The 22,863-nt window shown below is 38.6% G+C and overlaps 1 protein-coding gene across 1 annotated transcript in view; it reads left to right on the forward strand.

Annotated features, from left to right (window-relative positions):
* Window positions 1-471: 471 nt before the first annotated feature.
* The window catches only part of LOC143744728 (uncharacterized), a 28,163-nt gene continuing 5,771 nt past the window's right edge, over window positions 472-22,863 (forward strand). The window contains exons 1-20 of the mRNA XM_077236360.1: window positions 472-576; window positions 3,621-3,676; window positions 3,782-5,866; window positions 6,027-6,149; window positions 6,268-8,268; window positions 8,816-8,949; window positions 9,124-9,291; window positions 10,708-10,887; window positions 13,217-13,817; window positions 13,934-14,083; window positions 14,895-15,109; window positions 15,205-15,280; window positions 16,110-16,397; window positions 16,851-17,087; window positions 18,304-18,456; window positions 18,643-18,821; window positions 19,453-19,645; window positions 19,776-19,895; window positions 19,975-20,094; window positions 20,556-20,576. Of these exons, the coding sequence (XP_077092475.1) occupies window positions 572-576; window positions 3,621-3,676; window positions 3,782-5,866; window positions 6,027-6,149; window positions 6,268-8,268; window positions 8,816-8,949; window positions 9,124-9,291; window positions 10,708-10,887; window positions 13,217-13,817; window positions 13,934-14,083; window positions 14,895-15,109; window positions 15,205-15,280; window positions 16,110-16,397; window positions 16,851-17,087; window positions 18,304-18,456; window positions 18,643-18,821; window positions 19,453-19,645; window positions 19,776-19,895; window positions 19,975-20,094; window positions 20,556-20,576 (7,105 nt within the window). The 5' untranslated portion in view covers window positions 472-571. The remainder of the gene's footprint in view (window positions 577-3,620; window positions 3,677-3,781; window positions 5,867-6,026; window positions 6,150-6,267; window positions 8,269-8,815; window positions 8,950-9,123; window positions 9,292-10,707; window positions 10,888-13,216; window positions 13,818-13,933; window positions 14,084-14,894; window positions 15,110-15,204; window positions 15,281-16,109; window positions 16,398-16,850; window positions 17,088-18,303; window positions 18,457-18,642; window positions 18,822-19,452; window positions 19,646-19,775; window positions 19,896-19,974; window positions 20,095-20,555; window positions 20,577-22,863) is intronic.

Raw genomic sequence — 22,863 nt, forward strand, 5'->3', positions numbered from 1 at the left:
AAGTAAGACTAACCTAGTTATGTTTCAGCTAAATTGTAAGAAAGCACTTAACATAGGGCTATAGAAATATATTTACACTATATGATTGTACATTGCGCCAACTACATTGTATTATACAGTATTTGTGCGACGCTCATACTAGGGGTTGTGATGGGCTGTGAAGCTATATGAATCCAGGGCTGATTTTTAGTCCCAGTCCATCTCTTGTAATAATAATCTATTATTTGTGCATGAGGTAAAAGTACCCTCAACACAAAACACTAACTATTGTATGTTCTTTATTGTCTCGTCCTTTATTTTACACCTGGAGGGAAGTTGAAGCCCAATGGGAGTAGTACACTTACTAGGAGAGAGAAACATAATCATAGCAATATTATATGGGTGTTCCCTATTATGCTGGTTTAGGATGTCTGAGATGGGTCATTATGCTTTGTACCAGGATGAAAAAAGTGTTGTAACTTGGCCAGAAGAGTCCATAGAGAAGGGAAGTCACACACCTCCCTAAGCCTGAAAGCCCACTTGCTCTGTATCTTAATGTCAGCCTTATAGGACAACCAGCCACCTGTCAGATATGCTGTAAGTACTCATTTAAATTTATCATTTTATTTCTCAGGTTTAAATTTCTTGTTTTTTCCTTTACAGTAACAATGGAAATTTAGCTTGTTTCTGTACAAGTACTAAGCGCTAAGCACTAAATATGTTTTATCCGTGAAGTGAAGTTATCACTCATGATTTATTTCCAAACAAATATGGAATTGAGCAATTTAACCTAATGATACTGTCATATGAGTTCAAGATTTACATTCTGATACATATAAACTATTTCTCAATATGAATGTTCTGAATGCTGATAAAATTCAATTTGATATATATATATATATATATATATATATATATATATATATATATACGGACAGTCTAGGAAGATTTAAAAAAATGCTTTTTATATTGTTACATAACAAATGGTCTCAAAATTGTTTTAATGGTTAATTTTAGTTGAAACATAATTGAAATCTGTTGCGATAAATGTGACTTTTGGGCTGTGTTGTTCAGGATTGATGTGATGTTGAGAAGGATGTTCTGTCCAGTAAATTCTTTGTAAGCTAGAGACACATCTTGATGTAATTTGATTCTGACACACAACACAGATTTCTAGAGATACCATCAACCAGACATCAATGGCTGAATCTGACACAGGGAGGTCAAATATCCAGCATGTAATATAGTCAGAGATCAAGGATTATCATCATATTTTTTCTTATTAAGGGCACCATTCATATTGACTTCAGTTACCAAACTTGAGAAATTCTTTATCTCACACTGACTAGGTTTACATGCAGCCAATAACCCATTCAAAACCAGGATATTAGCAATAACCCAGTCACGCTGGTTGTAATGTAAACACTGGCAAAAACCCGAATATGCTCATATCCCGGATTTTAAAAACCCGGATATGATACCTGGGGTACCCCTTTTCTAACCCGAATTATCCCCATAATGATTTGTGTTCTGCGCATTATTCGCAAGGAATCTTGGTCTTTTGAGTAGAGGAACTTCTCGGCGCATACAAAAACCCCCGTGCAGTATACCGGAAGTAAACATGGCAAGACACAGCACAGCATACTTTTGAAGCGAGGTCAGCACCAGCACCAAAGCGCAAACAAAGGCGATCGCTATCTGCCCCGAACTATTCATTATCCACGTGCTGCTGCTGTTGTTGTTGTCTTTGGATACAGGAAGAAGAATCGGAAATGACGCATATTGGGTCTACGTCCAGACGCTAACCGTGCGTCGCCGTTTACATCGGGATATTGCAATTCCATGTATACAGGAGTAACTGTCTCTGCTCACGCACCCGAATAGTGACCTTAACCCGACCATAACCCAAATATTGGCTGCATGTTAACGTAGTCACTATTTTCTCAATGATGCCAGCCGTTATTTAATATAGAACTCTCCAAACATAATCAAGGCAATACATTAACACAGTTTTAGGGAACTATGCTATAATCAGAAATACCAGAATCTGAAATTTACTTAAAGAAAAAGCAGAGATGTTGACTGGTTATAAAAGATGACAAAATAATGGAATAAATTACTGCTTTTGAAACAGTAGGATGACTTTCTTTGAGTCTAATAAAGTTCTTTTGATTTGGAATAATTAGGTCCTTTGAGCCTATCCATCCCTTTTTGGTTTCATGAAATGAGGCTTAGGACAAAGTAACCACAATACCTCTGTTTTTGTTATGGGTGCACTTGTTTGACTTGATAGATGTAACTCTATAGATGTAAAGATATACACACATATAGGTAGGAAGTCACCTAATTACTCGGACCAGGAAGTTGTGAGTCATAGCCAGGGATAAAAAAATATATACAGGTGCTGGTCATATAATTAGAATATCATCAAAAAGTTGATTTTATTTCAGTAATTCCATTAAAAAAGTTAAACTTGTATAGTTTATAGACTCATTACATGCAAAATGAGATATCTCAAGCCTTTATTTGTTGTAATTTTGATGATTATGGCTTACAGCTTGTGAAAACCACAAAATCAAAATCTCAGAAAATTAGAATTTTACATGAAATCACACAGTAATTACACAGTAATCCCATGGTCATTGAACCAGGTTTTGGTTCTTTTGGCAGTGTGGGCAGGTGCAAATCCTGCTGGAAAATGAAATCAGCATGAAGTGCTCTGAAAATGTCCTGGTAGACGGCTGCGTTGACTCTGGATTTAATAAAGCACAGTGGACCAAAGTCCTCTTTTCTGATGAGAGCAAATTTTGCATCTCATTTGGAAACCAAGGTCCCAGAGTCTGGAGGAAGAATGGAGAGGCACACAATCCAAGATGATTGAAGTCCAGTGTGAAGTTTCCACAGTCTGTGTTGGTTTTGGGAGCCATGTCATCGGCTGGTGTTGGTCCACTGTGCTGTCCACTCAACACAGCCGTTTACCACAACATTTTCAGAGCACTTCATGCTTCCTTCAGTAGACAAGCTTTATGGAGATGCTGACTTCATTTTCCAGCTGGATTTGCACCTGCCTACACTGCCAAAATAACTAAAACCTGGTTCAATGACCATGGGATTACTGTGTAATTACTGTGTGATTTTCATGTACTATTCTAATTTTCTGAGATTTTGTGGTTTTCACAAGCTGTAAGCCATAATGATCAAAATTATAACAAATAAAGGCTTGAAATATCTCACTTTGCATGTAATGAGTCTATATAATATACAAGTTTCACTTTTCGAATGGAATAACTGAAATAAATCATCTTTTTGATGATATTCTAATTATATGACCAGCACCTGTATAATTTACAATAATTTATGGTTTTTGAGTTTCATTTTGTGTGTATCTTTACACTGAGCTGTGGTGCTAAATTAATCAATAATCATGGACACAACTGAAATTTAGCTTTTGTATTTTCTGAGGAAATATTTTGGATCAAATGCGAGCGAAACAATGACACATAATGGTCACTGCACGGTCACAAAAGCTCATGGAATTATCAACTTAGCAGTAAGTTGAGTCACTGGAGTTGCTAAAACTCCTTTGCTGGGGAATGCATCTGTGTTCACTGTATCTTCATATTTGTTTCCTTCTTTTGCAGGTATCTGCTGCTGGACCTTCTGTGCCTGTGTACTGTGTTCAGGTACACAACTGCAGGTGAGTAACAGTCTAGATCAGAGTCTATGATTGATCAACTCAAAGCACAGAATAGAGTCACTTATTGCCAGACTAACCGATCTCTTATCAATTCTGTCTATACAGTTGCAGATCTCAGTGACTGTGCAGCTGCAGGCACCATATGCCACACCAATGCAGATTGCTTCAAAACACGTGATGAGAAGTTTGTCTGCATGTGCCAAATTGGGTACCGGGGCAATGGAGAGCAGTGTCTGGACATTGATGAATGTACTACTGGTCTACACAGCTGCCATGGAAAAGCAATCTGCAGTAACACTCTGGGCAGTTACACCTGTTCATGTCAAAATGGTTATTTTGGTGATGGTTTCCAATGCCAAGATATTAATGAGTGTCAAACTAATAATGGTGCCTGCCATGTCAATGCGCTTTGCACGAACAGAGATGGAGGAAGGGACTGCAGTTGTAAGTCTGGTTTCAGTGGAAATGGATTTCAGTGCACTGATAATAATGAGTGCACAAGACCAGGAATCTGCCACTGGAATGCCACTTGCACAAACAACCCTGGATCCTACGTATGCACATGCAATACTGGCTACAAAGGCAATGGAAATTATCTCTGCCTAGACATTGATGAGTGTTCAGAGACTCCTAGTGTATGCTCTGCTTTCTTTGGGTACAAAGGTTGCAAAAACCTCCCAGGAACCTACACCTGCCTTTGCAACAGTGGCTACCAAAGCAATGGACAGACATGTGAGGACATCAATGAATGTGAAATCAACATCTGCAGCTCATTTGCTGATTGTACAAACATGCCAGGATCTTTTCGTTGTACCTGTCCTGAAGGATTTGCAGGAAATGGCTTGGCATGCGTGGACATTAATGAGTGTGATAGAAAGAACGACTGTGACCCCAACGCAATATGTACCAATTTGCTAGGAAGCTACGAATGTTCCTGCCGCTTTGGCTTCGTGGGCACGGGTACAAAGTGTACTGACATTAACGAATGTATCACCAGTAACATTTGCCCAGACAATGCTGCATGTGTCAACACAGCAGGTTCATTCTTCTGTGACTGTGGTCAAGGCTACAACTTTAGTAAAAACCAGTGTATGGATGTGGATGAATGTGCCATAAAGCATTGCAGTCCTTACGCCTCTTGTGAAAACTTACCTGGTTCATTCATCTGCTCATGCCTAGCTGGTTTCGAAGGTGATGGATTAGTATGCAATGATGTGGATGAGTGTGCCATAGAAACGCGTTGCCATGTTAATGCACTCTGTATTAATGTACCGGGAAAATTCAACTGCAGCTGTATGGTGGGATATACAGGGGATGGTGTGTTGCAGTGCATAGATGTGAATGAGTGCCTTGTTGATAATGGTGGCTGCAGAAACAGAGCAACATGTGTCAACAGTAAGGGGTCTTTTTCTTGCATCTGCCCCTCAGGCTTTCAGCTAGTCAATCGTACCACCTGCCAGGATATAGATGAATGCCAGCTACTTGAAAAGGCTTGCGGCACCAATGAACAGTGCTCAAACATAGAAGGGTCATATACATGCCAGTGTAAAGCAGGCTTCAGTCGGATCAGTGATGATTTAGACTGCTCTGATATTGATGAATGTGAAAATCTGAAATCTTGTCACCAGAATGCCACATGCTTGAATTTAGCTGGCTCCTTCTCATGTACCTGCAAACATGGCTTCTCAGGAAATGGTGTAACATGTGAGGATATAAATGAATGTGCAAACAAGGATATGTGCCATCTACATGCCAATTGCTTCAATTATCCTGGAGAATATTTGTGTACATGCCACCGGGGCTTTACAGGAGATGGTTTCACCTGTACAGACATAAATGAATGTGTCCTTTCCAATTATACTTGCCCAGATATCTCTGTATGTGTGAATTCCCCTGGAGCATATATCTGTTCTTGTCTGAATGGCACAGTAGCATACAACAACAGCTGTGTCCTTCCTAGTCGTGAATGTGATCCTGCCTGCCATACACATGGACTTTGTCATCCTTCACCTTCAGGGTATCAGTGTGTGTGTGATGTGGGATTCAAAGGGGATGGACTCATTTGCTCAGACATTGATGAATGTAAAGAAAATGTGTGCCCAAAGAAAGAGACACAGTGTGTCAATAAACCAGGATCCTTTGACTGCGTGTGCAAAGTGGGTTACACTCTTAATGAAACAGAATGCACAGGTATGTGCAATTCACATGTCATTTTCCAGGAAATGTACAAACTAATACAATATTTACCTTGAATGCACTTTAAGTAATTTTGGATAAAAGTGTCTACCAGATGCCTAAATGTAATCTTTCAGTCTTCTCTTTTCATGTTATTCTTGTTCCTACCTTATAGATGTGGATGAATGTGAATCTGGAGTCAATAGCTGCAGCAAGTTTGCACAGTGTATCAACACCATTGGGAGTCACCTATGCTTCTGTCGCAATGGCTTCACTGGGGATGGAAAAAACTGCTCTGGTAAGTCTTTCTCCCTTTTCAAAATTAAATTGTGCATTTCTTTGCTTGCTTGAGGACTCTCTTCTCAGTCTTTTAGGGATTTTTTTCCTGACCCTGTCCCATTTTGGATGACTTATAGACATTAATGAGTGCCAATCCCAACATGGAGGATGCCATCCAGCTGCCAGATGCACTAACTCCCCTGGTTCCTACAAGTGTACCTGTCCCATTGGCATGACTGGGTCTGGGTTTGATTGCCAAGATGTGAACGAGTGTAATGAAAACACAACTTTGCCTAATAACTGCAGCCTTCTCGCCATGTGCAACAACACAGAGGGCTCCTACATTTGCAATTGCATCGACGGATATCGGGGAGATGGGTTTACTTGTGAGGATATGGATGAGTGCTTGCTACCTTCAATCTGCAGGAACAACATGACCTGCCAAAACTTTCCTGGAACATATACCTGCACATGCACCGTTGGTCTGGTCTATGATCTGGGTACCTGTGTGAATGAAAAGGACTGTAAGAATGTAACGAATGCGTGCAACAGCCATGCTGAGTGCAAACACATCCGTGGGTCAAACTATTGCTCCTGCATTAAAGGGTTCCTTGGAAATGGTAGAGATTGCCGGGATATAGATGAATGTTCACAAACAGGAGCTTGCCCAAAGTTGTCCAACTGTTTCAACACAGAAGGGTCCTTTCATTGTGACTGCTGGGAAGGTTACCAGTACAATGGGACATACTGTGAAGACATAAATGAGTGCAGTGTAGGAAACTTTATTTGCCCAGACAACAGCACATGCGACAATAAAGAGGGAGGGTATAATTGTTCATGTAACAATGGCTTCCTCTACCTTAACAACTCTCTCTGTTTGGATGTTGATGAATGTGCCACAGGGAAAGCACAGTGCCCAAATGCTTCCAACTGCCAAAACACAGTGGGATGGTATTTTTGTGAATGCTTGGATGGGTATACAGGTAATCAGACAGTCTGTGAGGATGTCGATGAATGCCTGAACAATTCTGCATGTTCAGACAACAGTATCTGTGTCAATACTGAAGGTTCATTTTGGTGCCTTTGTGATGATGGATTCTCCTCTAATGGTGCCAGTAGTACCCTGTGTGAGGACATAGATGAGTGCTCACACCCAGAGTTTGGGGCACTCTGCACTTATGGGACTTGTATTAACACAATTGGCTCATTCCACTGTGTTTGTGACATGGGATTCTGGAGCAATGACACCAGGTGTCTTGACATAGATGAGTGTTCAGGATCAAAGAATGAATCCATATGTCAACCTCACTCTACATGTGTCAACATCCCTGGGTCTTACAAATGTAACTGCAAATCGGGGTTCCTTCTAAACAAAACAGAGTGTCAAGACATTGATGAATGCCTGGCAGATGAAAGTCCCTGCACTGCCAACGCTGTATGTGTGAACTCACCAGGGTATTTTCAGTGTCCATGCACATCTGGTTTTGAGGCCCAAGGCCCAAAGTGTACAGATATCAATGAATGCCTTTCAAACATAACTTGTCGCCCCGATCAGGTGTGCATCAATAAACCTGGATCATACCAGTGCTCCTGTCCACTGGGACATCATGAGGAAAATGGTACCTGCATAGACAACAATGAATGTGCAAATAACACTACCTGCCACCCCTTGGCAAGATGCTGGAATACAGTGGGGTCTTTCACATGCCAGTGTCGCTTAGGTTACGCTGGGAATGGGACATACTGTAAAGACATTGATGAGTGTTCCACATCGTCCTTACGTTGCCACAAGTCAAGCCAATGCATCAATACCCCTGGGTCTTATGTATGTGTATGTGCACCAGGTCTTATTGGATTAGGGTCTTTTTGTGTAGATCTAGATGAATGTCAGTCTAGCAGGGGTGGATGCCATCCTGCTGCCACATGCTACAACTCTGTAGGTGGGTTTCAGTGCAAGTGTGGCAATGGATGGGATGCCTCAGTCAGAAATGGGCAAGGATTGGGTGGATGCATAGACCGGAATGAATGTCTTTCACCTGACGTATGTTATAGCAACAGAACATGCACCAATTTGATAGGATCTTACAGCTGTTCCTGCTCTACCGGAGATACTGACTGCCCACAGCTGTCACAAATGGGTGGGGTACTTTATTACCGTCATGAAAAATAATCTATGTAAAATTATACATCTATATACACCTATACTTTATTTCTTATTCTCCATCTCTTTATGTGTTTTTAATATGTAGTATTCACAAATCACAGGAATAATTTAGTAATTGAAGAAATACTAAAATAATACTGTTGATGCACTAAATTCACACTCACTTCACATGAAGACTCCAGTCATATCAGGACTCCCTCTTAATGTTGCTCCTTTATGTTGGGAGTTACTCTCTTATGGTGACTGTCATTTTGATATCACATGACCATCAAACCAGAGTTAATAAACATAAGTTTAAAACAAACTCACATCAAACGAATTTTCCCGACATAGAACTCCAAATTTTTATGTTTTTCTCTGGTCAACCTAAATGCACATATTATTATTATTATTTTTATTTATTTATTTATTTTTTGGTGACCAGAAGGTGTTTTTATGACATCTACCAGTAGTGGCTAACTGCTCATGCTAACCAGCCAAACCTTGTCCCCTTTGGGTGCATTTTGTATATATTTTTACAGAAAGTTACCTGTATCCATTTGGAGAGGAAGTAGGTGATGCTGAGTTACCAATTTCAGTGGCAGATGGAAATTCTCCATACATCACTCCTCCTGCAGGCTTTCCATTCATGGGCAAACTATATGAGCGGCTGTTTGTAAGCATGCACATTTAACTGTTCACACTTTAATAGCAATTTAATGGTGAGCAGGCTAATCTGAAATGTCAACATTAATAAACCATAAATATCTCAGGAAACAATTTGGCTACTGGCCTTACCTCTGTTCACATTTTAAAAGTTAATAGAGTCTTGATATATGAACTTTTTCAGTTTTCAGATAACGGCTTGGTGCAGTTCCAATCGGTCAGTGAGAATGAGAAACTGTTGTTCCCTTCTCCAATCCCAGGGGGTTTCCATGGTAATGAGGGTCTTCCCATGTTGGCAGTGTTTTGGGATGATGCTGACCTTACCCTTGGAGATGGAAGACTGCTATATCAGGTTAGCATTGCAATTAATAATGCAAAATTTAGCGGTCTTGCTTCTACTATGATGGGTTTTTTTTAAATTATTTTTTAATAAAAAATGTATTGAAATTCAGTTGAATGACCTGGCTTTAAACGTGCTTCTCCAGTAAAATAATTACTTTTTCAAACAGGTTTCACAAACATTTCACCTGTCTGCCAGTGGTTCTATAGTCTCACCCTAAACACGGGTTAAAAGGTGAAAAGAGCCACAGTGTTTACACTTTTCAGGAGACTCACTATGCAAATGGTGTGCATATTGTTTTCTATGCACGTTAAATTGAGATTAACATAAAAAATATTTAAGTTTTACTTTAGTGAACATTCCCCTATTTTGTAGAAGTACTACAACCACATATTTTTGCGGTAATTACCCTGTTGACAAATCCAGCATAAACTCAACATAAAATCCATTTTGTCCAGGCTGGTTTACGCTGCTTAAAGCTGGTATAGTGCTGGTCTAGCTGGTGGCCTGCTTCCAATACTGGGGACCAGCAACCAGCATCCTATGCTGGTTCCAGTATACAAAACATACCTTATGCTCAGAGTTGGGAAAGTTACTTTGAAAATGTAATAGGTTACAGATTACAAGTAACTCTATTTAAAATGTAATAAGTAGTGTAACGATTTCAATTACTTTATTAAAGTAATGTAACTGATTACATTTGATTACTTTTTGATTACTTATCTAAGTTTCTTACCAATGTTTTCAACTGTTAATCATTTTCAAACATTTAAATCAGGCAGGGTTAATCATACAGTAGTACTCAACACTGATTATTGTCAGACTTTCAAAATCCTTCATCTCTTCAATTAACCACAAAATCAGACTTGAGCACCTCTTTACTTTGAAATTGTTCTGAGGTTAAATACAGATATCTGGATGAAATTATTTTTTAATTTCAAGCAAAGGAACGCATTTTTATCACTCGCCATGGTGGCACCTCTCATACAGGTTGTAGCCTAAAGCTTTCAGCGGCAATGTGGATTGACGTGGTGCGCCGCATATTCAAACAAGAGAACCAACCAAAACCAAAAGCATCAGAATAGCATCACTTAACTAAACAGCCTTTAAATGACAGGAGGCATCGTGCACATCAAAAATAGATGAAGCAACAAATTCATATTATTCAACGTATCCTAGCTTTTTACAGAAAATATTCAGATGTAATGTTAATCGTTAATATTTTCATAATTAACTGTAGACTTTATTAAAAAAAAAAATTCTCTGTAAAAGATTACAGTTAAGTTTATTTTTTAATCAAATTATGTAACTCGATTACATGTAACTAGTTACTCCCCTACGCTGCTTATGTTGTTGACTAGCAATGCTGGATTTTTCAGCAGGGTACCATGAAGGAAATCTTGAACATTCTCCTTTTCTGTCCAACAGGAATACAGTATGCTCAGTATATCTGACATCTACGCTGAGACAGTATTCAACCGAACAGCACAAGATGTTAGCAGATTTGAGACTCAAAGGGGCAACCCCCCCTTTACTCCATCGTGGATAGTGAAAATCACATGGGATCACGTTTTGCCTGTGTCTTACCAAAAGATAAACTTGTCTGAGGTGATTATTATTTTTCTAAGCAATCAGTTGTATTATTTTTTCCTGGAAGATGATATAATTGGTGAAAAATTCCATTAACTACATAAACATGAATTTAAAGTTAAATCATATCTAGACGGTAGAATATCATAGAGACTTGGAAGCAGACTCTTTTGACTTTTGACTTTTGACCAAAAAGCAAACACATAGGAGACAGAACACCCAGGCAACCACACTTAGCAACATTCTGACAACCAACCACATATGAATTTAAAATGAAATTGTAAGGCAAATTAGAAAATAGAAAGGCATAATACAGAACATAAACATGCAAAGTTATTTCAGGCAATAGAGAAAAACTTGTGGGTTATAGTCTCATTTTACAGGAAATGAAAGCCACATCCTTTCTCAGTCTCACTAGTTCCTGATATGCATAGTAAAAAGATGTGCTTGGTGTAGTGTTGCCGCCTCCACCCTAACCCCCACTCTCTGCCCTTGTTTGTATTGGTAGCCAAATGAAGAGTTTTTGCAATGACTAAGGCTCTGTTTACACCTGGTATTAAGATGTGTTTTGGTCGATCAGATCACAAGTAGAAGAGAGAGGCACTTACCCGTTTACACCTGGTCCTTTTTAGGCCCTGTCCACACGGATACGCATTTACCTGTAATTGTACAAATTTTGTATCATATTGGCGTTTTGTCCAGACGGATCCGGCATTTTGGGACACTGAAACCGCTATTTTCAGAGTGGATAAATCTAAAAACGACACCTTTGCGTTTTCGTGTGTGCGGCCAATCCGTGCATTTTGTGAAACGATGATGTCATCACAACACGTGTAAGCATTAGTCACAAACCAATGTCTTGTTGGGTTCGTATAGAGCGCGCAAGGTTGTGCGCATGCTCCAAGTCTTCTTCTCCTTGTTAAGTGTATCTCTGTGGCAGAATTACAGCACCACATACTGGTCTGGCATGTATACGACATTGTTTTCAGTCGGTTTCAGTAGTTTTGTTTGTACGCATATATTTCTTGAGACGGCGCCGTGTTTAGGAAAAAAAAATCAGAATGAGGAAAAAAAATAAAATCGGATAGGGAAAGCTCTGGCTTTGTGTGGATGTGGCCTTGATCTGTTTCTTTTGTCCACTTTCGCCACTTTTGTCCTGATTTCAATGAATGAAGGTCTATGGGCAGGTAAATATATGGGCTTTTTCAGATCTTTCGATCTAATGGACAACATAAGCTTGCACAATTTACTCATGAACGCGACCGGAGACGACGGAAAAAGATACAGAGAGTAGCAGCTTTCATTTCTGTTCTGACAGCCGCAAGACCAAGCCGAATGTGGTGAGTGCATGTTAGAAATCAGTTATGGCGAGAGAAAATTACGCTTGGCACGTTTTTCAAATTTGTGTCTTCAACCGACAAAGTGTAAATTCCATCTGGCTTGCACGCTACTCACCATTATGTACCCATTAAGTCAGTAGGGGGAGAGTAGGGGGACTTTTGCGGCTGTTCGAACACATTCGACCACATGAGCATTTACACTAGGAAAGCAATCTGTTCTAATGCGTTTTCGACTACCTCTGACAGTGATCGAAAGTGGACAAGCTCAAAACATTTTAGACCCCGTTTACACCTGTATTTAGCATCATCCACTTGTGATCCAAGCGACCAGAATGCATCTTAATACAGGTGTAAACAGGGCCTAAGAGGCCATTCACACAGGTCGCGTACAGAATGGAACAGACCATTGGGGTCTTGAGACACATTTTCTAAAGTTGACATACTTTAAAGGACAAGTTCGGTATTTTACACTTAAAGCCCTTTTTAAAGATAATTTCTGATGAAATAGAACGGTTAAGATTGAAATTTGGACAAATGCTGCTGTCCAGAGAATTTTAGGTTTCTGTGTTAGCACCCCCCCACCTACACAATGGTTTCATAGGGGCACTGGAACAATCATTCATAAAACCCATTAAACTTTAGTTTACAAAGACGTGAAACTCACCGAGTGGTCTGGGGTGTTCACTGATATGCTCACACAAAAATCGCTGCAAAAGATGCTTAAAAAGTTTAGTTTAATAGGTTTTATGAATGATTCTCCCAGTGCCCCGGGGGTGGTTGTTGTGTGCTAATACAGAAACCGAAAATTCTCGGGACAGCAGCATTTGTCCAAATTTCAATCTTAACCGTTCTATTTCATTAGAAACGATCTTAAAAGAGGGCTTTAAGTGTAAAATACCGAACTTTGTCCTTTAAAACGAAACTGAAAAAACAGTGCAAGAGCAGATCGTATGTAAACTGCTCTTGAAAGCTCATCTTAGTAATAATCATCCTAATGTCATTCGCAGACCAACACCTTCCAGAGCATTCTGACCACAGATGGACTACGTTCATTTGCTCTGCTCCGCTACAGTGACATGAACTGGGGTCCAGGACAGAGGACCGATCATAACGCTGTTATTGGCTATACTGATGGCAAGAATAACTTCCATAATGAGATTCCAAAGCAACCCAACAACCTGTTTGGCCCAGGAGGGCGCTATCGTCCCCAGACTGTCACTGGTAACACAGGCAAACTGGGGCAGCTGGTGTATGACCTGGCAGGATCTAATGAAATCAGTTCAGATCCTCAGAGGCAATGCCAGATATGGGCCTTCAACGAGCCAGATCCTAAAGAATGGGCATTAGGACTGGCATCATGTCCCTGCACCCGTGTTCAGGCACAGGAGGATTTGGCCTTTGGCCCTGAGACTCTACCATCAGAACAGATGGCACATGTGAGGGATCTGAGATCTCTTAGGTGGGGTGGCAGCAGAAGCCGTGTTTTTCAGTCCATCCTCTTTAACAAACAAAAGGCAGGAAAGAGATGTGTGTATGATCCAGAGGGCCCCCTGCTGGCTGGATACAGTGAACGGTTCTTTACTGAGGACAAGACCCAACAACATATAGGTAAAGCCATTCCAGATATAATTTTCTTTAATGAAGTTTGCAAAGGCATTGTAAGTTGAACATGTCTTACCTGATTTATTTCTATTGATTTGATTTCATGCTGTCTTTGTTTCTAGACAAGGATCTATTACCCTTCCAGTGGTGCTGTGTTCAATCCCCTCTGTGTAATATTTACTTGGAAAAGAGACCACTAGATCGGTGCCAAGGATATAGCTGGAACAGCTCTGACAGCAGTATACCTGGGAACAGGGGAGCACCAGGCATTGGTAAGGGCTTTTGGCCTCGCTAGCTCCCTTATGCATGACTACCAGCGGTGTATTTGATTTGATTAGGGATCCATACAAATTTATGTAAAGCATCAATAAATCTAATATTTAATCACAATTTGGTGACATCTGTTTGAATTATTATGGGGCAATTTAAAATTATTTTCAAATTGTAGAGGCACAACACTGAAACTAGATTGGGGATCTGAGTTTGAAAGACTTAAACAACTGAAAGTAGTTCAGGAAGTGTACTCTGGAAAACAAATTAACATGCAATACATTAAGTATAATGGATCATTATTTGGTATACAAAATATTACATTTTGACTGGTACCGATAAGCCAATAATTATTGTCATATTATGGGCAGTAAACGATTATTGTGTGATATTATAATTCTATACTGCTGTCTAAAAAAAATCAAACACTAAGTAAAAGCTAAAATCAATTATTTTAAATTCTACACATTTATTTAGGCATCACAACATTATACAGTATGAACAATGGATATTAATTTTGAGATTTGCAAAACATTACATTTAAAGGTGTTATTAAATTTACAATGTTAATTTCTTTAGATTACAGCAAAGTTAATCTAAATGTAAAAGGGCTAATGAGCATGCTTAACCAATATTGTACCTATATTTTATGCAGCATTAACTATCATAAATTCCATAATCGATGCATTGAATTTTCTTTGTCCCATTTGTTAATTTTTACACACCCAATGACTACTGATTGAAAAAATATTAATTTGAAGCTGATGTTTACAAGGAAGTTGCTTGTCTGTTCCACTCTCTGCTTTCATCCAGGCATGGTATACGGAAGTCTTCACTTTATCACCTTTGACGGAAGTGAGTATACCTTCAAAGCCTTGGGTGAGTACGTCATAGTTCGCCTCTCCACCAGCACGGGATCAAACATCTTCACCCTGCAGGGACAAACAGCTGCTCTAGTGGTCAACGGGCAGCCCAGACTTGTGCCTGCTCTGGTGCGATTAGCCGCCTTCTTTCAGGGTGCTGGAAAGGTGAGTTTGACATTTGAAACATAAAATGTAGATGTAAAATACATGCATAAATGAATGTGCCACAATTTAGAGAATGTAAATTGATTTCTTGAAAGGTGGAGTGGCGATGTGCTGAATCTGGAAATGGTCTTAAGGTCTTGGTCAATGGTGTGGTCATTCCTTTGTCTGTTGGTAAGAACGAATTTAAAGGTTTTCAAATGCTCAGGCAAAGAAATAACACTGGTATCCTTCTATTTACAATACTAGTCAAAAAGTTGAAAAAAACTCCTTTATTATTGCTGTTTTTCATATTTTAGAATAAGTCATCATGCCTATAAAATAACACTAATAGACATACTATATGCATCATCGTTATTTTATTTTTTGTTTCCATCCTTCCAAGCTCTTTCCTCAATGCTTTTTCTTTGACTGTCAGCTACAACTTATCCATTAAAGTCTTAGTTTTGCAAAGAAATTCTTACAGTAAACACACAATTTTGATTCAAGTTCAGAGAAAAATTAACTCTGTCAATTGTGTCCACACAAGTGTGTGAGTGTGACGGGTTGTTTATAAAACCTGATAACAGATAAGGCTAAATGGAAAGGTGTTCGAAATGGCATGCTCTCTAAGTATACTTCTTTTGAATAAGTAATTACTTTGTGACCATTAAAAAAGTATATTCTATATAGCATTAATGCGTGTAATGTAATGTAATCCGGACGTACTATATTCACAATGGTGTCATTGTCATGCACACTACCAATGTCAGATGCATTACCTCACTGCCGTTCGCAAATCCTCTCCGGCCTCATGGGATAGTAAAGTGTCCATTATGCATACTTCAGAATCTTGCCCGAAGTAGCATGTCATATCGCCTACTGTTTTATGAATACTGTGAATGTTTGGACATACTACACTTTTCACATACTGTTTTTCAGCTACTAAATTGTAAGGAAGTATGTGATTTCAGATGCAGTCCATGTTTTAGCTTGAACCTAACACCCTCTGCTGTTCTGACAGGAGTGATACATGTAGAGGAGCAAGGCTTTGCAGTGCGCTGTACCTCTACGAGTCGCTGCGCAGTGGTGTATTCCGAGGGCCTGTACGTGGTGGTGTGGAGAGGCGATGGTGGGAGGCTGACCGCTCTGGTGGAGGTTCCTCAGAGGTTCTACAACCGTACACTGGGTTTGCTGGGCCACTGGAACTCCAACAGGACAGATGACTTCCTGCTTTCCAATGGCCGTCTGGTGCCTTCTCTAAATAACAACATCCCCTCTGAACAGAGTCTGCTTCCCTTCGGACAGTCATGTGCGTGTACTCTTCAGCTGGATTCAGTATTTGTGAGAGAATATGAAATATTGTAGATACTGAAACTTAACTACAAAATTAACAACTAATATGTATTTACTAGTACTGAACTGGCATTCTTCTTTTTTAACTAGGGTACCACTGTCTTGTTAGAATCATAATTTGAATAATTCCAATTCCTGTTAGTTCCTACTGAATTTAGTTCCTACTGAATAAACAGGAACGTACAGAACTTGCTGCTGGACAGTTTCACAATGGCAAATGTCTTTGCGATCAGTGGCATTTTATCCTTCACTTTTAAAAATGCAGGTTCTAAAAGGGGGTTTCTTCATGAAACCAGATGCCAATTAAGAACCTGTTTAAATAGCAAAGGCATTTGCTCGGTGGGGGGCTGTGATAAGAAAAGCGATACTGTATATATTAATTTAAGATTTATTGACTTTTTTTCCACAGGGGCTGTTCCTGCTCCAGAAAGTCTTCTATTCTCAGAGCCTCCTAGTGCTTCATTCAGTCCCATCACGACAGAGCAACTGATGTCCTCAGTGAGCCCAGATGTGCTGGCCAAACACAGTCAGACCTGCCAGGGCAGCATGCAGTGTGTGCATGACATCCTAGCCACAGGAAACACAAACCTCGGCCTGGATGTTCTGAAAGACCAGCAGCAACTTCAGAACCGAACGCAAATCTACGGTTAGATGCTCATCCACATTAACTGAGCTAACACAAAAACTATCTTAACCAAACTAAAAACTTGCCTAGAGTAAAAAACATACACTTCTGTTCAAAAGTTTGGGGTTGGTAAGCCTTTTTAATGTTTTTTTAAGAATTCTCTTATGCTCATCAAAGCTGCATTTATTTTGATCACGAATACAGTAAAAACAGTAAAAGTGTGAAATAGCTTATTATTACAATTAAAATTACTGTTTCTATTTGGATATAATGTAATTTATTTCTGTTGCAAATCTGAATTTTCAGCATCATTACTCCAGTCTTCAGTCACATGATCCTTCAGAAATCATTCTAATATACTGATTTGCTCTAGAAACATGAGCAAATTTGCTCAAGAAACATATTATTAATGTTGAAAACAGTTGTGCTGCTTAATATTTTTGTAGATTAATAGGTAGTTCAAAAGAACAGCATTTAGTATTTGACATGTAAAGTCATAAATGCCTTTACATTATTGATAAATCACATGCATCCTCAGTAAGAATCAGTTTCTTAAAAAAAATGTTTTACTTACTCAAACTTTTGAACGGTGCTGTATTTTATGCTTATCACTTTAAAAAAAGGAATTGCAAAAGAAAAATATATTTAATGAGAATAAATGGAGAGCAAATTGAGACTTAAAGTCCCCCTGTAGTCATTCGTTTTATGCCTTTGTTCAGCAAAATTACATATTTAAAAGTTTTTTCCTTGAAAAAAAATTCTTCATGCCTTAATATAGCTTGAATGTAACTTTACACCCTTGACACATTTAGTACACACTGATCTATGAATATGCAATAGCCCCACCTCCACTCACTCACAGAGATCCACTCGTTGACGATCGAACGTGGACGTGATTGGTTACAGGGTAGATTGTGACATCAAAAACACCTGCATTTTTTCAAACCGTGTTTTTGAGACTGTCTTTGATTCACTGCAGTTTTAAGTAGAAAATACTCAGTAATGGTGCTGACTTGTGAATTTTCACATGGTTTGTCTGAAAGCATATTAAAAACAACACAAAGGCATATAAACAACATTAAAAGTTTGATTTTCACCACAGGGGGACTTAAAGTCACTTGTAACAATGTTACAAACTCTCCTCAGATTTGACAAGATTACGAAAGAGATCTCAAGGTGAACTCTTTAATTCTTCACATTTGTGTATAATAATCCTCCCTCTGCTTGTTTTCAACAGGTAACCTGCCGCCCATTGTGACAGAGCCGACTGTTATCATGTGTAAGGTCAATAGTACAGTTAGAGTTCAGTTCAAAGCCCAGGATCCAAACAGAGACCAAATCACCTTCTCCCTGGCCTTACCACGCCCTCCACGGATCACCATTGGCAGCAGTAAGATTTACTGCAAAGCTTTCTATTTACAAACTTAGCCTGCTTACATGTCTGAGAGATCATCTGTTAAATCTCTCTCTAGAGCTTTATCCTCTGTTAACTCTAATACTTATAAAACATTGCTCTACATTTTGGTGCATTGATATATCACAACTCAATTCTTTTTTTTGCGTGTGTGTCTTGAAGGTGATGGTATCCTCGTGTGGTCTCCTTCCAGTATTCAGCCAGTGAATCTGACAATTCAAGCGAGTGATCAAATATCCAGCTCCTTGATCACCCCTGTTCTGCAGCTCTGTAACTGTATGAATGGAGGAAGCTGCCAATACAACAGTGTGGCTGAGAACCTTCTGCTGGGAAAGTTTCAGGTACACGGCGTCTTTAACCCTGCACACGGATACAGTACTTGTTTGCTGAGAAACTTCAGCTTTGTGTGAGGATACCACCCGTTGGGAGCATATATGGTCAAAAATACAATAAATACAGTTTTCTATTTGAATAGATTTTAAAATGTAATTTATTCATATGATGGCAAGGCTGAATTTTCAGGATCATTAATCCAGTCCTCAGTGTCTGTCACATGATCCTTCAGATATCATTCTAATATTCTGATTTGCTGCTCAAGAAACATTTATTATTATTATCAGTGTTGAAAACAGTTGTGCTGATTACTATCTTTTATGTGGAAATGGTTATACATCAAGAAGTTTTGAAGAATAGAATGGCTAAAAAAAGGTCCGCATTTATTTGAAATAGACATCTTTTGAAACATTATAAATGTCTTATTTATGCAATTTCAACAAAAGTATAGTACAAAATATTTGCAGGAAAAAATGTGTATTTGACTATTATATTTAGCTACAGCTTCATGAAGTGTCAAGTGAATTCTATGGTATTCAGTTGTGTACAGTGGTGTTGAGGGTAATTTGTACACACAGACATGTACAGTAATGCTTCCTAAACATAGACAAATGTGTTTTTCTGTATGTATACATCTAGGTTGTGGGATGTCTGTGTCCACCGGGTTTCAGTGGCAAGTACTGTAATAACAGAACAGATGTGTGTAAAGGTAAACCCTGTTTTCGTGGTGTGGAATGCATCAGACAACAAGAAGCAGAGCTCTTCACATGTGGACAGTGCCCTCCTCCGACTGTATACAAGGACAAACAAGGATACAAATGCTTTGAAAATGGTCAGTAGATACTTAAAAGGCCCACTTAGTATTTTATTGTGCTATTTTTCATTGCAACAGTTTTAAATGCTGTGCATCCAATGAGATTCAAGAAATAGAATTTTAAAGTTAATCTAACTCTGTCCCACAGACTTCTGCCTCCCTCCGTTCCCCTTCCCCTGCCATGAGATGGCAGACTGCACCAGCACTGGCTACAACTATACATGTAAATGTAAGCGTGGCTATGCTGGCAATGGAAAAGAGTGCTCAGGTATGCCACATGGATTCATAGGCTCACAGGCATTCTTTAAGACACACTTGCACTCAAGTATGTTTTATTCTACCCACAGATATTGATGAGTGTCTGAACCCCTCAGCCTGTCCCAGTGCTAAGTTTGAATGTGTGAACATGCCAGGATCAGTGCGGTGCTTATGCCGTTATCAGAACACCACAGATACTGATGGCTGTGGTAAGTGGTTTGAATCAGTAATATCTCAAAAATCATCATTTCTTGAGTCATCAACACAATTTGAACTTTACATTTACCATGCCCAGGTACTGTAAGTGATTGAAGAAACAAACATTTTGAGTCTTCGAATCAGTTTAAACAATTGATTTGTATCATGATAGACAAAACAACGCACCTTGAGCACATCTGCTGCTCAACATGTGTTAATGCTTTAGAGGTTATTGCAATGTAATAATAATATTTTAATAAAGGGCATATGCACAAATATATTTAATACATTAAGCAAGATTTTTATGATTATATTAAACTAGGATTATATCAGTTTTTATATTTTTGGTGTCAAATATTAATACAATAATTTGTATTTTATTTGTATACTGAAAAATAATATTTATAAGTTATATTTACATTTTATAGCATCTATGTAAAAAATATGCAAAACTTTTGTTTACTTTTTTTAGGTGAATCTGCTAATCCTACAGGTAAGACTGTATATTATTTCACTTTTAATATTATAATATATATTATATTATACTAAATTATATATATAATATAAATATTATAGGTTTCATCAGGGTGGTATTTGTTAAAAGATTAGGGGGTGAATATTTGAGTTAGAATGCCATCATTGAAATTGTAATGTAGGAATTTAGACAATGTAGAAATACAGTGTAATTTTCGTGGTTTCTATAACTGTTATCTCATAAACTAAGTTTATGAGAATTGTTTTTTTTTTTTTTTAACAATTAACTTGCTATACATTTATTTATAAAAAATACAGGCCCCAAGAGGTATTAAGATAAGCTGTTAAACATTTTAACACATTTCAACCCTCTATCCCAATACATTTGTATTATCTTTCTGTCTTAATCTAGGATTAGTAATAGTATCACACTTTATCAGCTGTAAAAAACACAAGATAAAATGAAAATCTGTTTTGGTCTCTTGAAAGAGTGGTGGCAGTGACATGGTTTGTGCTGACTATAGAAATTCTCGTGTCCTGTCGAGGATGGCAATGGCTAGTAAAACTGTTAACCTGCCATTTAAATAAATTAAACCTAAAATGATAACATAATATTAAAGGTACAACATGCAAGGATTTTTCGCCAGCAGGGGTCGCTAACCTCTTACAATAACAAAGGCGTATACTGATGACGTATATTCCACATTAAACTGAATTATGGATCTTGAGGTAAAGCTGATGGATCTTTTATGGATGAGTGAATATACATTGATGTTTTTAACATGACTGTGGTATGAAGCAGGGCGCGATTGCTAGACGTATACCAGCGCCACACGCAATGCGAGTCCTGCAGATATAAAAAATAAGGACATTTCATTCTACCGAACTACACGCAAGTGCTGAATTAATACTCACACAGGTCAGTTTATTAGACGAATCAAACCCGAGGTAACGCAGCGCTGTTTCACATGCTCTAACAGTTACACTATCACACTAAACGGCATTTGAGTGTGTTTAATGTTGTTAGTTAGGTTGTGTGTTGGCTGTATGAGACTAGGTACGTTAAGCTAGATCAACATTAGAATAACATACAGATCATATTCTAACATTTCATCATGTTGAATTAAATAACATTGATTAACATTGATTACATTTATTTATGTACATTTGCTCACCTGTCTAAAAGTACATGCAACACTCTGTCAAGTCGAAGTCAAGTCCTCTGTCAAGTCGAAGTTAGTCGCAGACGTGGAGCTCTCGGCATCTCGAAAGATGTTGATCTTCGTTTTAATCCTCTTTTTGTCTCAAAGTCTGCTTGCCATGGTCCAAAATGTTTGAACAAAACAACAACCGCGTGAGCATCCTGCTAGGCATAACGGGCCAGTTGTTAACGTCTGTCGCCATGATTACTATGGCAGTACGAGGTCAAACCTGGCGGCATCAGAGGCTAACGCGGATATGACGTCATTGACTGGCGACTTCTCACCCCTTCTCACATGCCCCGTTTCCTTGGTTAAAATCGCAATTTTCTCACGATTTACAAATTGTTTGAAACATTTGGGATATTGTAAGTAATCAACTAAACAAAATATTTAACACTATCCTAGTGGTTTTTGGATATTTTACTGCAAAAATCCTACATAGTGTACCTTTAATCCAATTATTTACCATTCCACTTGGAAGAGTTTGTAGTATAGGATGTCCAATCCTGCTCCTGCCAGGCCGACGTCCTGCAGAGTTTAGCTGCGACCTGTTCCAACACACCTGCCTAAAAGACTTAATAGGTCCTGAAGACCTTGATTCGGGTGTGTTTGGAGCCAAACTCACCAGGACTGTAGCCCTCCAGAAGCAGGATTGGACATCCCAGCTATCCACCTTTTTCCTAACACACTTATTGCATTTTAGAAAATGGGAGGCACTTCCAGTTTGTGGAAAGTTCCACTCAAAAAGACTTAAACAAATCATTTCAAATCATAAGATTGTACTACAAATAATCATTATCCGTCAGTTTCACTGAATGAGCTGTAAAAATGTCTTTCATGTTCTATTTTCAGATGTCAGGAGAATAATGTAGCGCTTGACATTTGAATGTGACATGAGTTAACAAGAATATCTATGGCAAGAGCTCTTTTCAGTCGCTGCATTCTTTTCCTCCTGAATCTTTTCTTTTTTTAGTAGACCACAGACCACACTATGAAAAAAAGAACATACTGCGCAAATTTACGATATATCCCATGAATAATTCACTCGAATGCAGTAGAATGCAAGAATCTCTCGTTTTTTTAAAGTAATACAGACATATATTA

The sequence above is a fragment of the Siphateles boraxobius genome, unplaced genomic scaffold (assembly GCF_051911475.1).
Source record: "Siphateles boraxobius isolate OS27281-9 unplaced genomic scaffold, OSU_SipBor_1 20, whole genome shotgun sequence".
Classification (NCBI taxonomy): domain Eukaryota; kingdom Metazoa; phylum Chordata; class Actinopteri; order Cypriniformes; family Leuciscidae; genus Siphateles; species Siphateles boraxobius.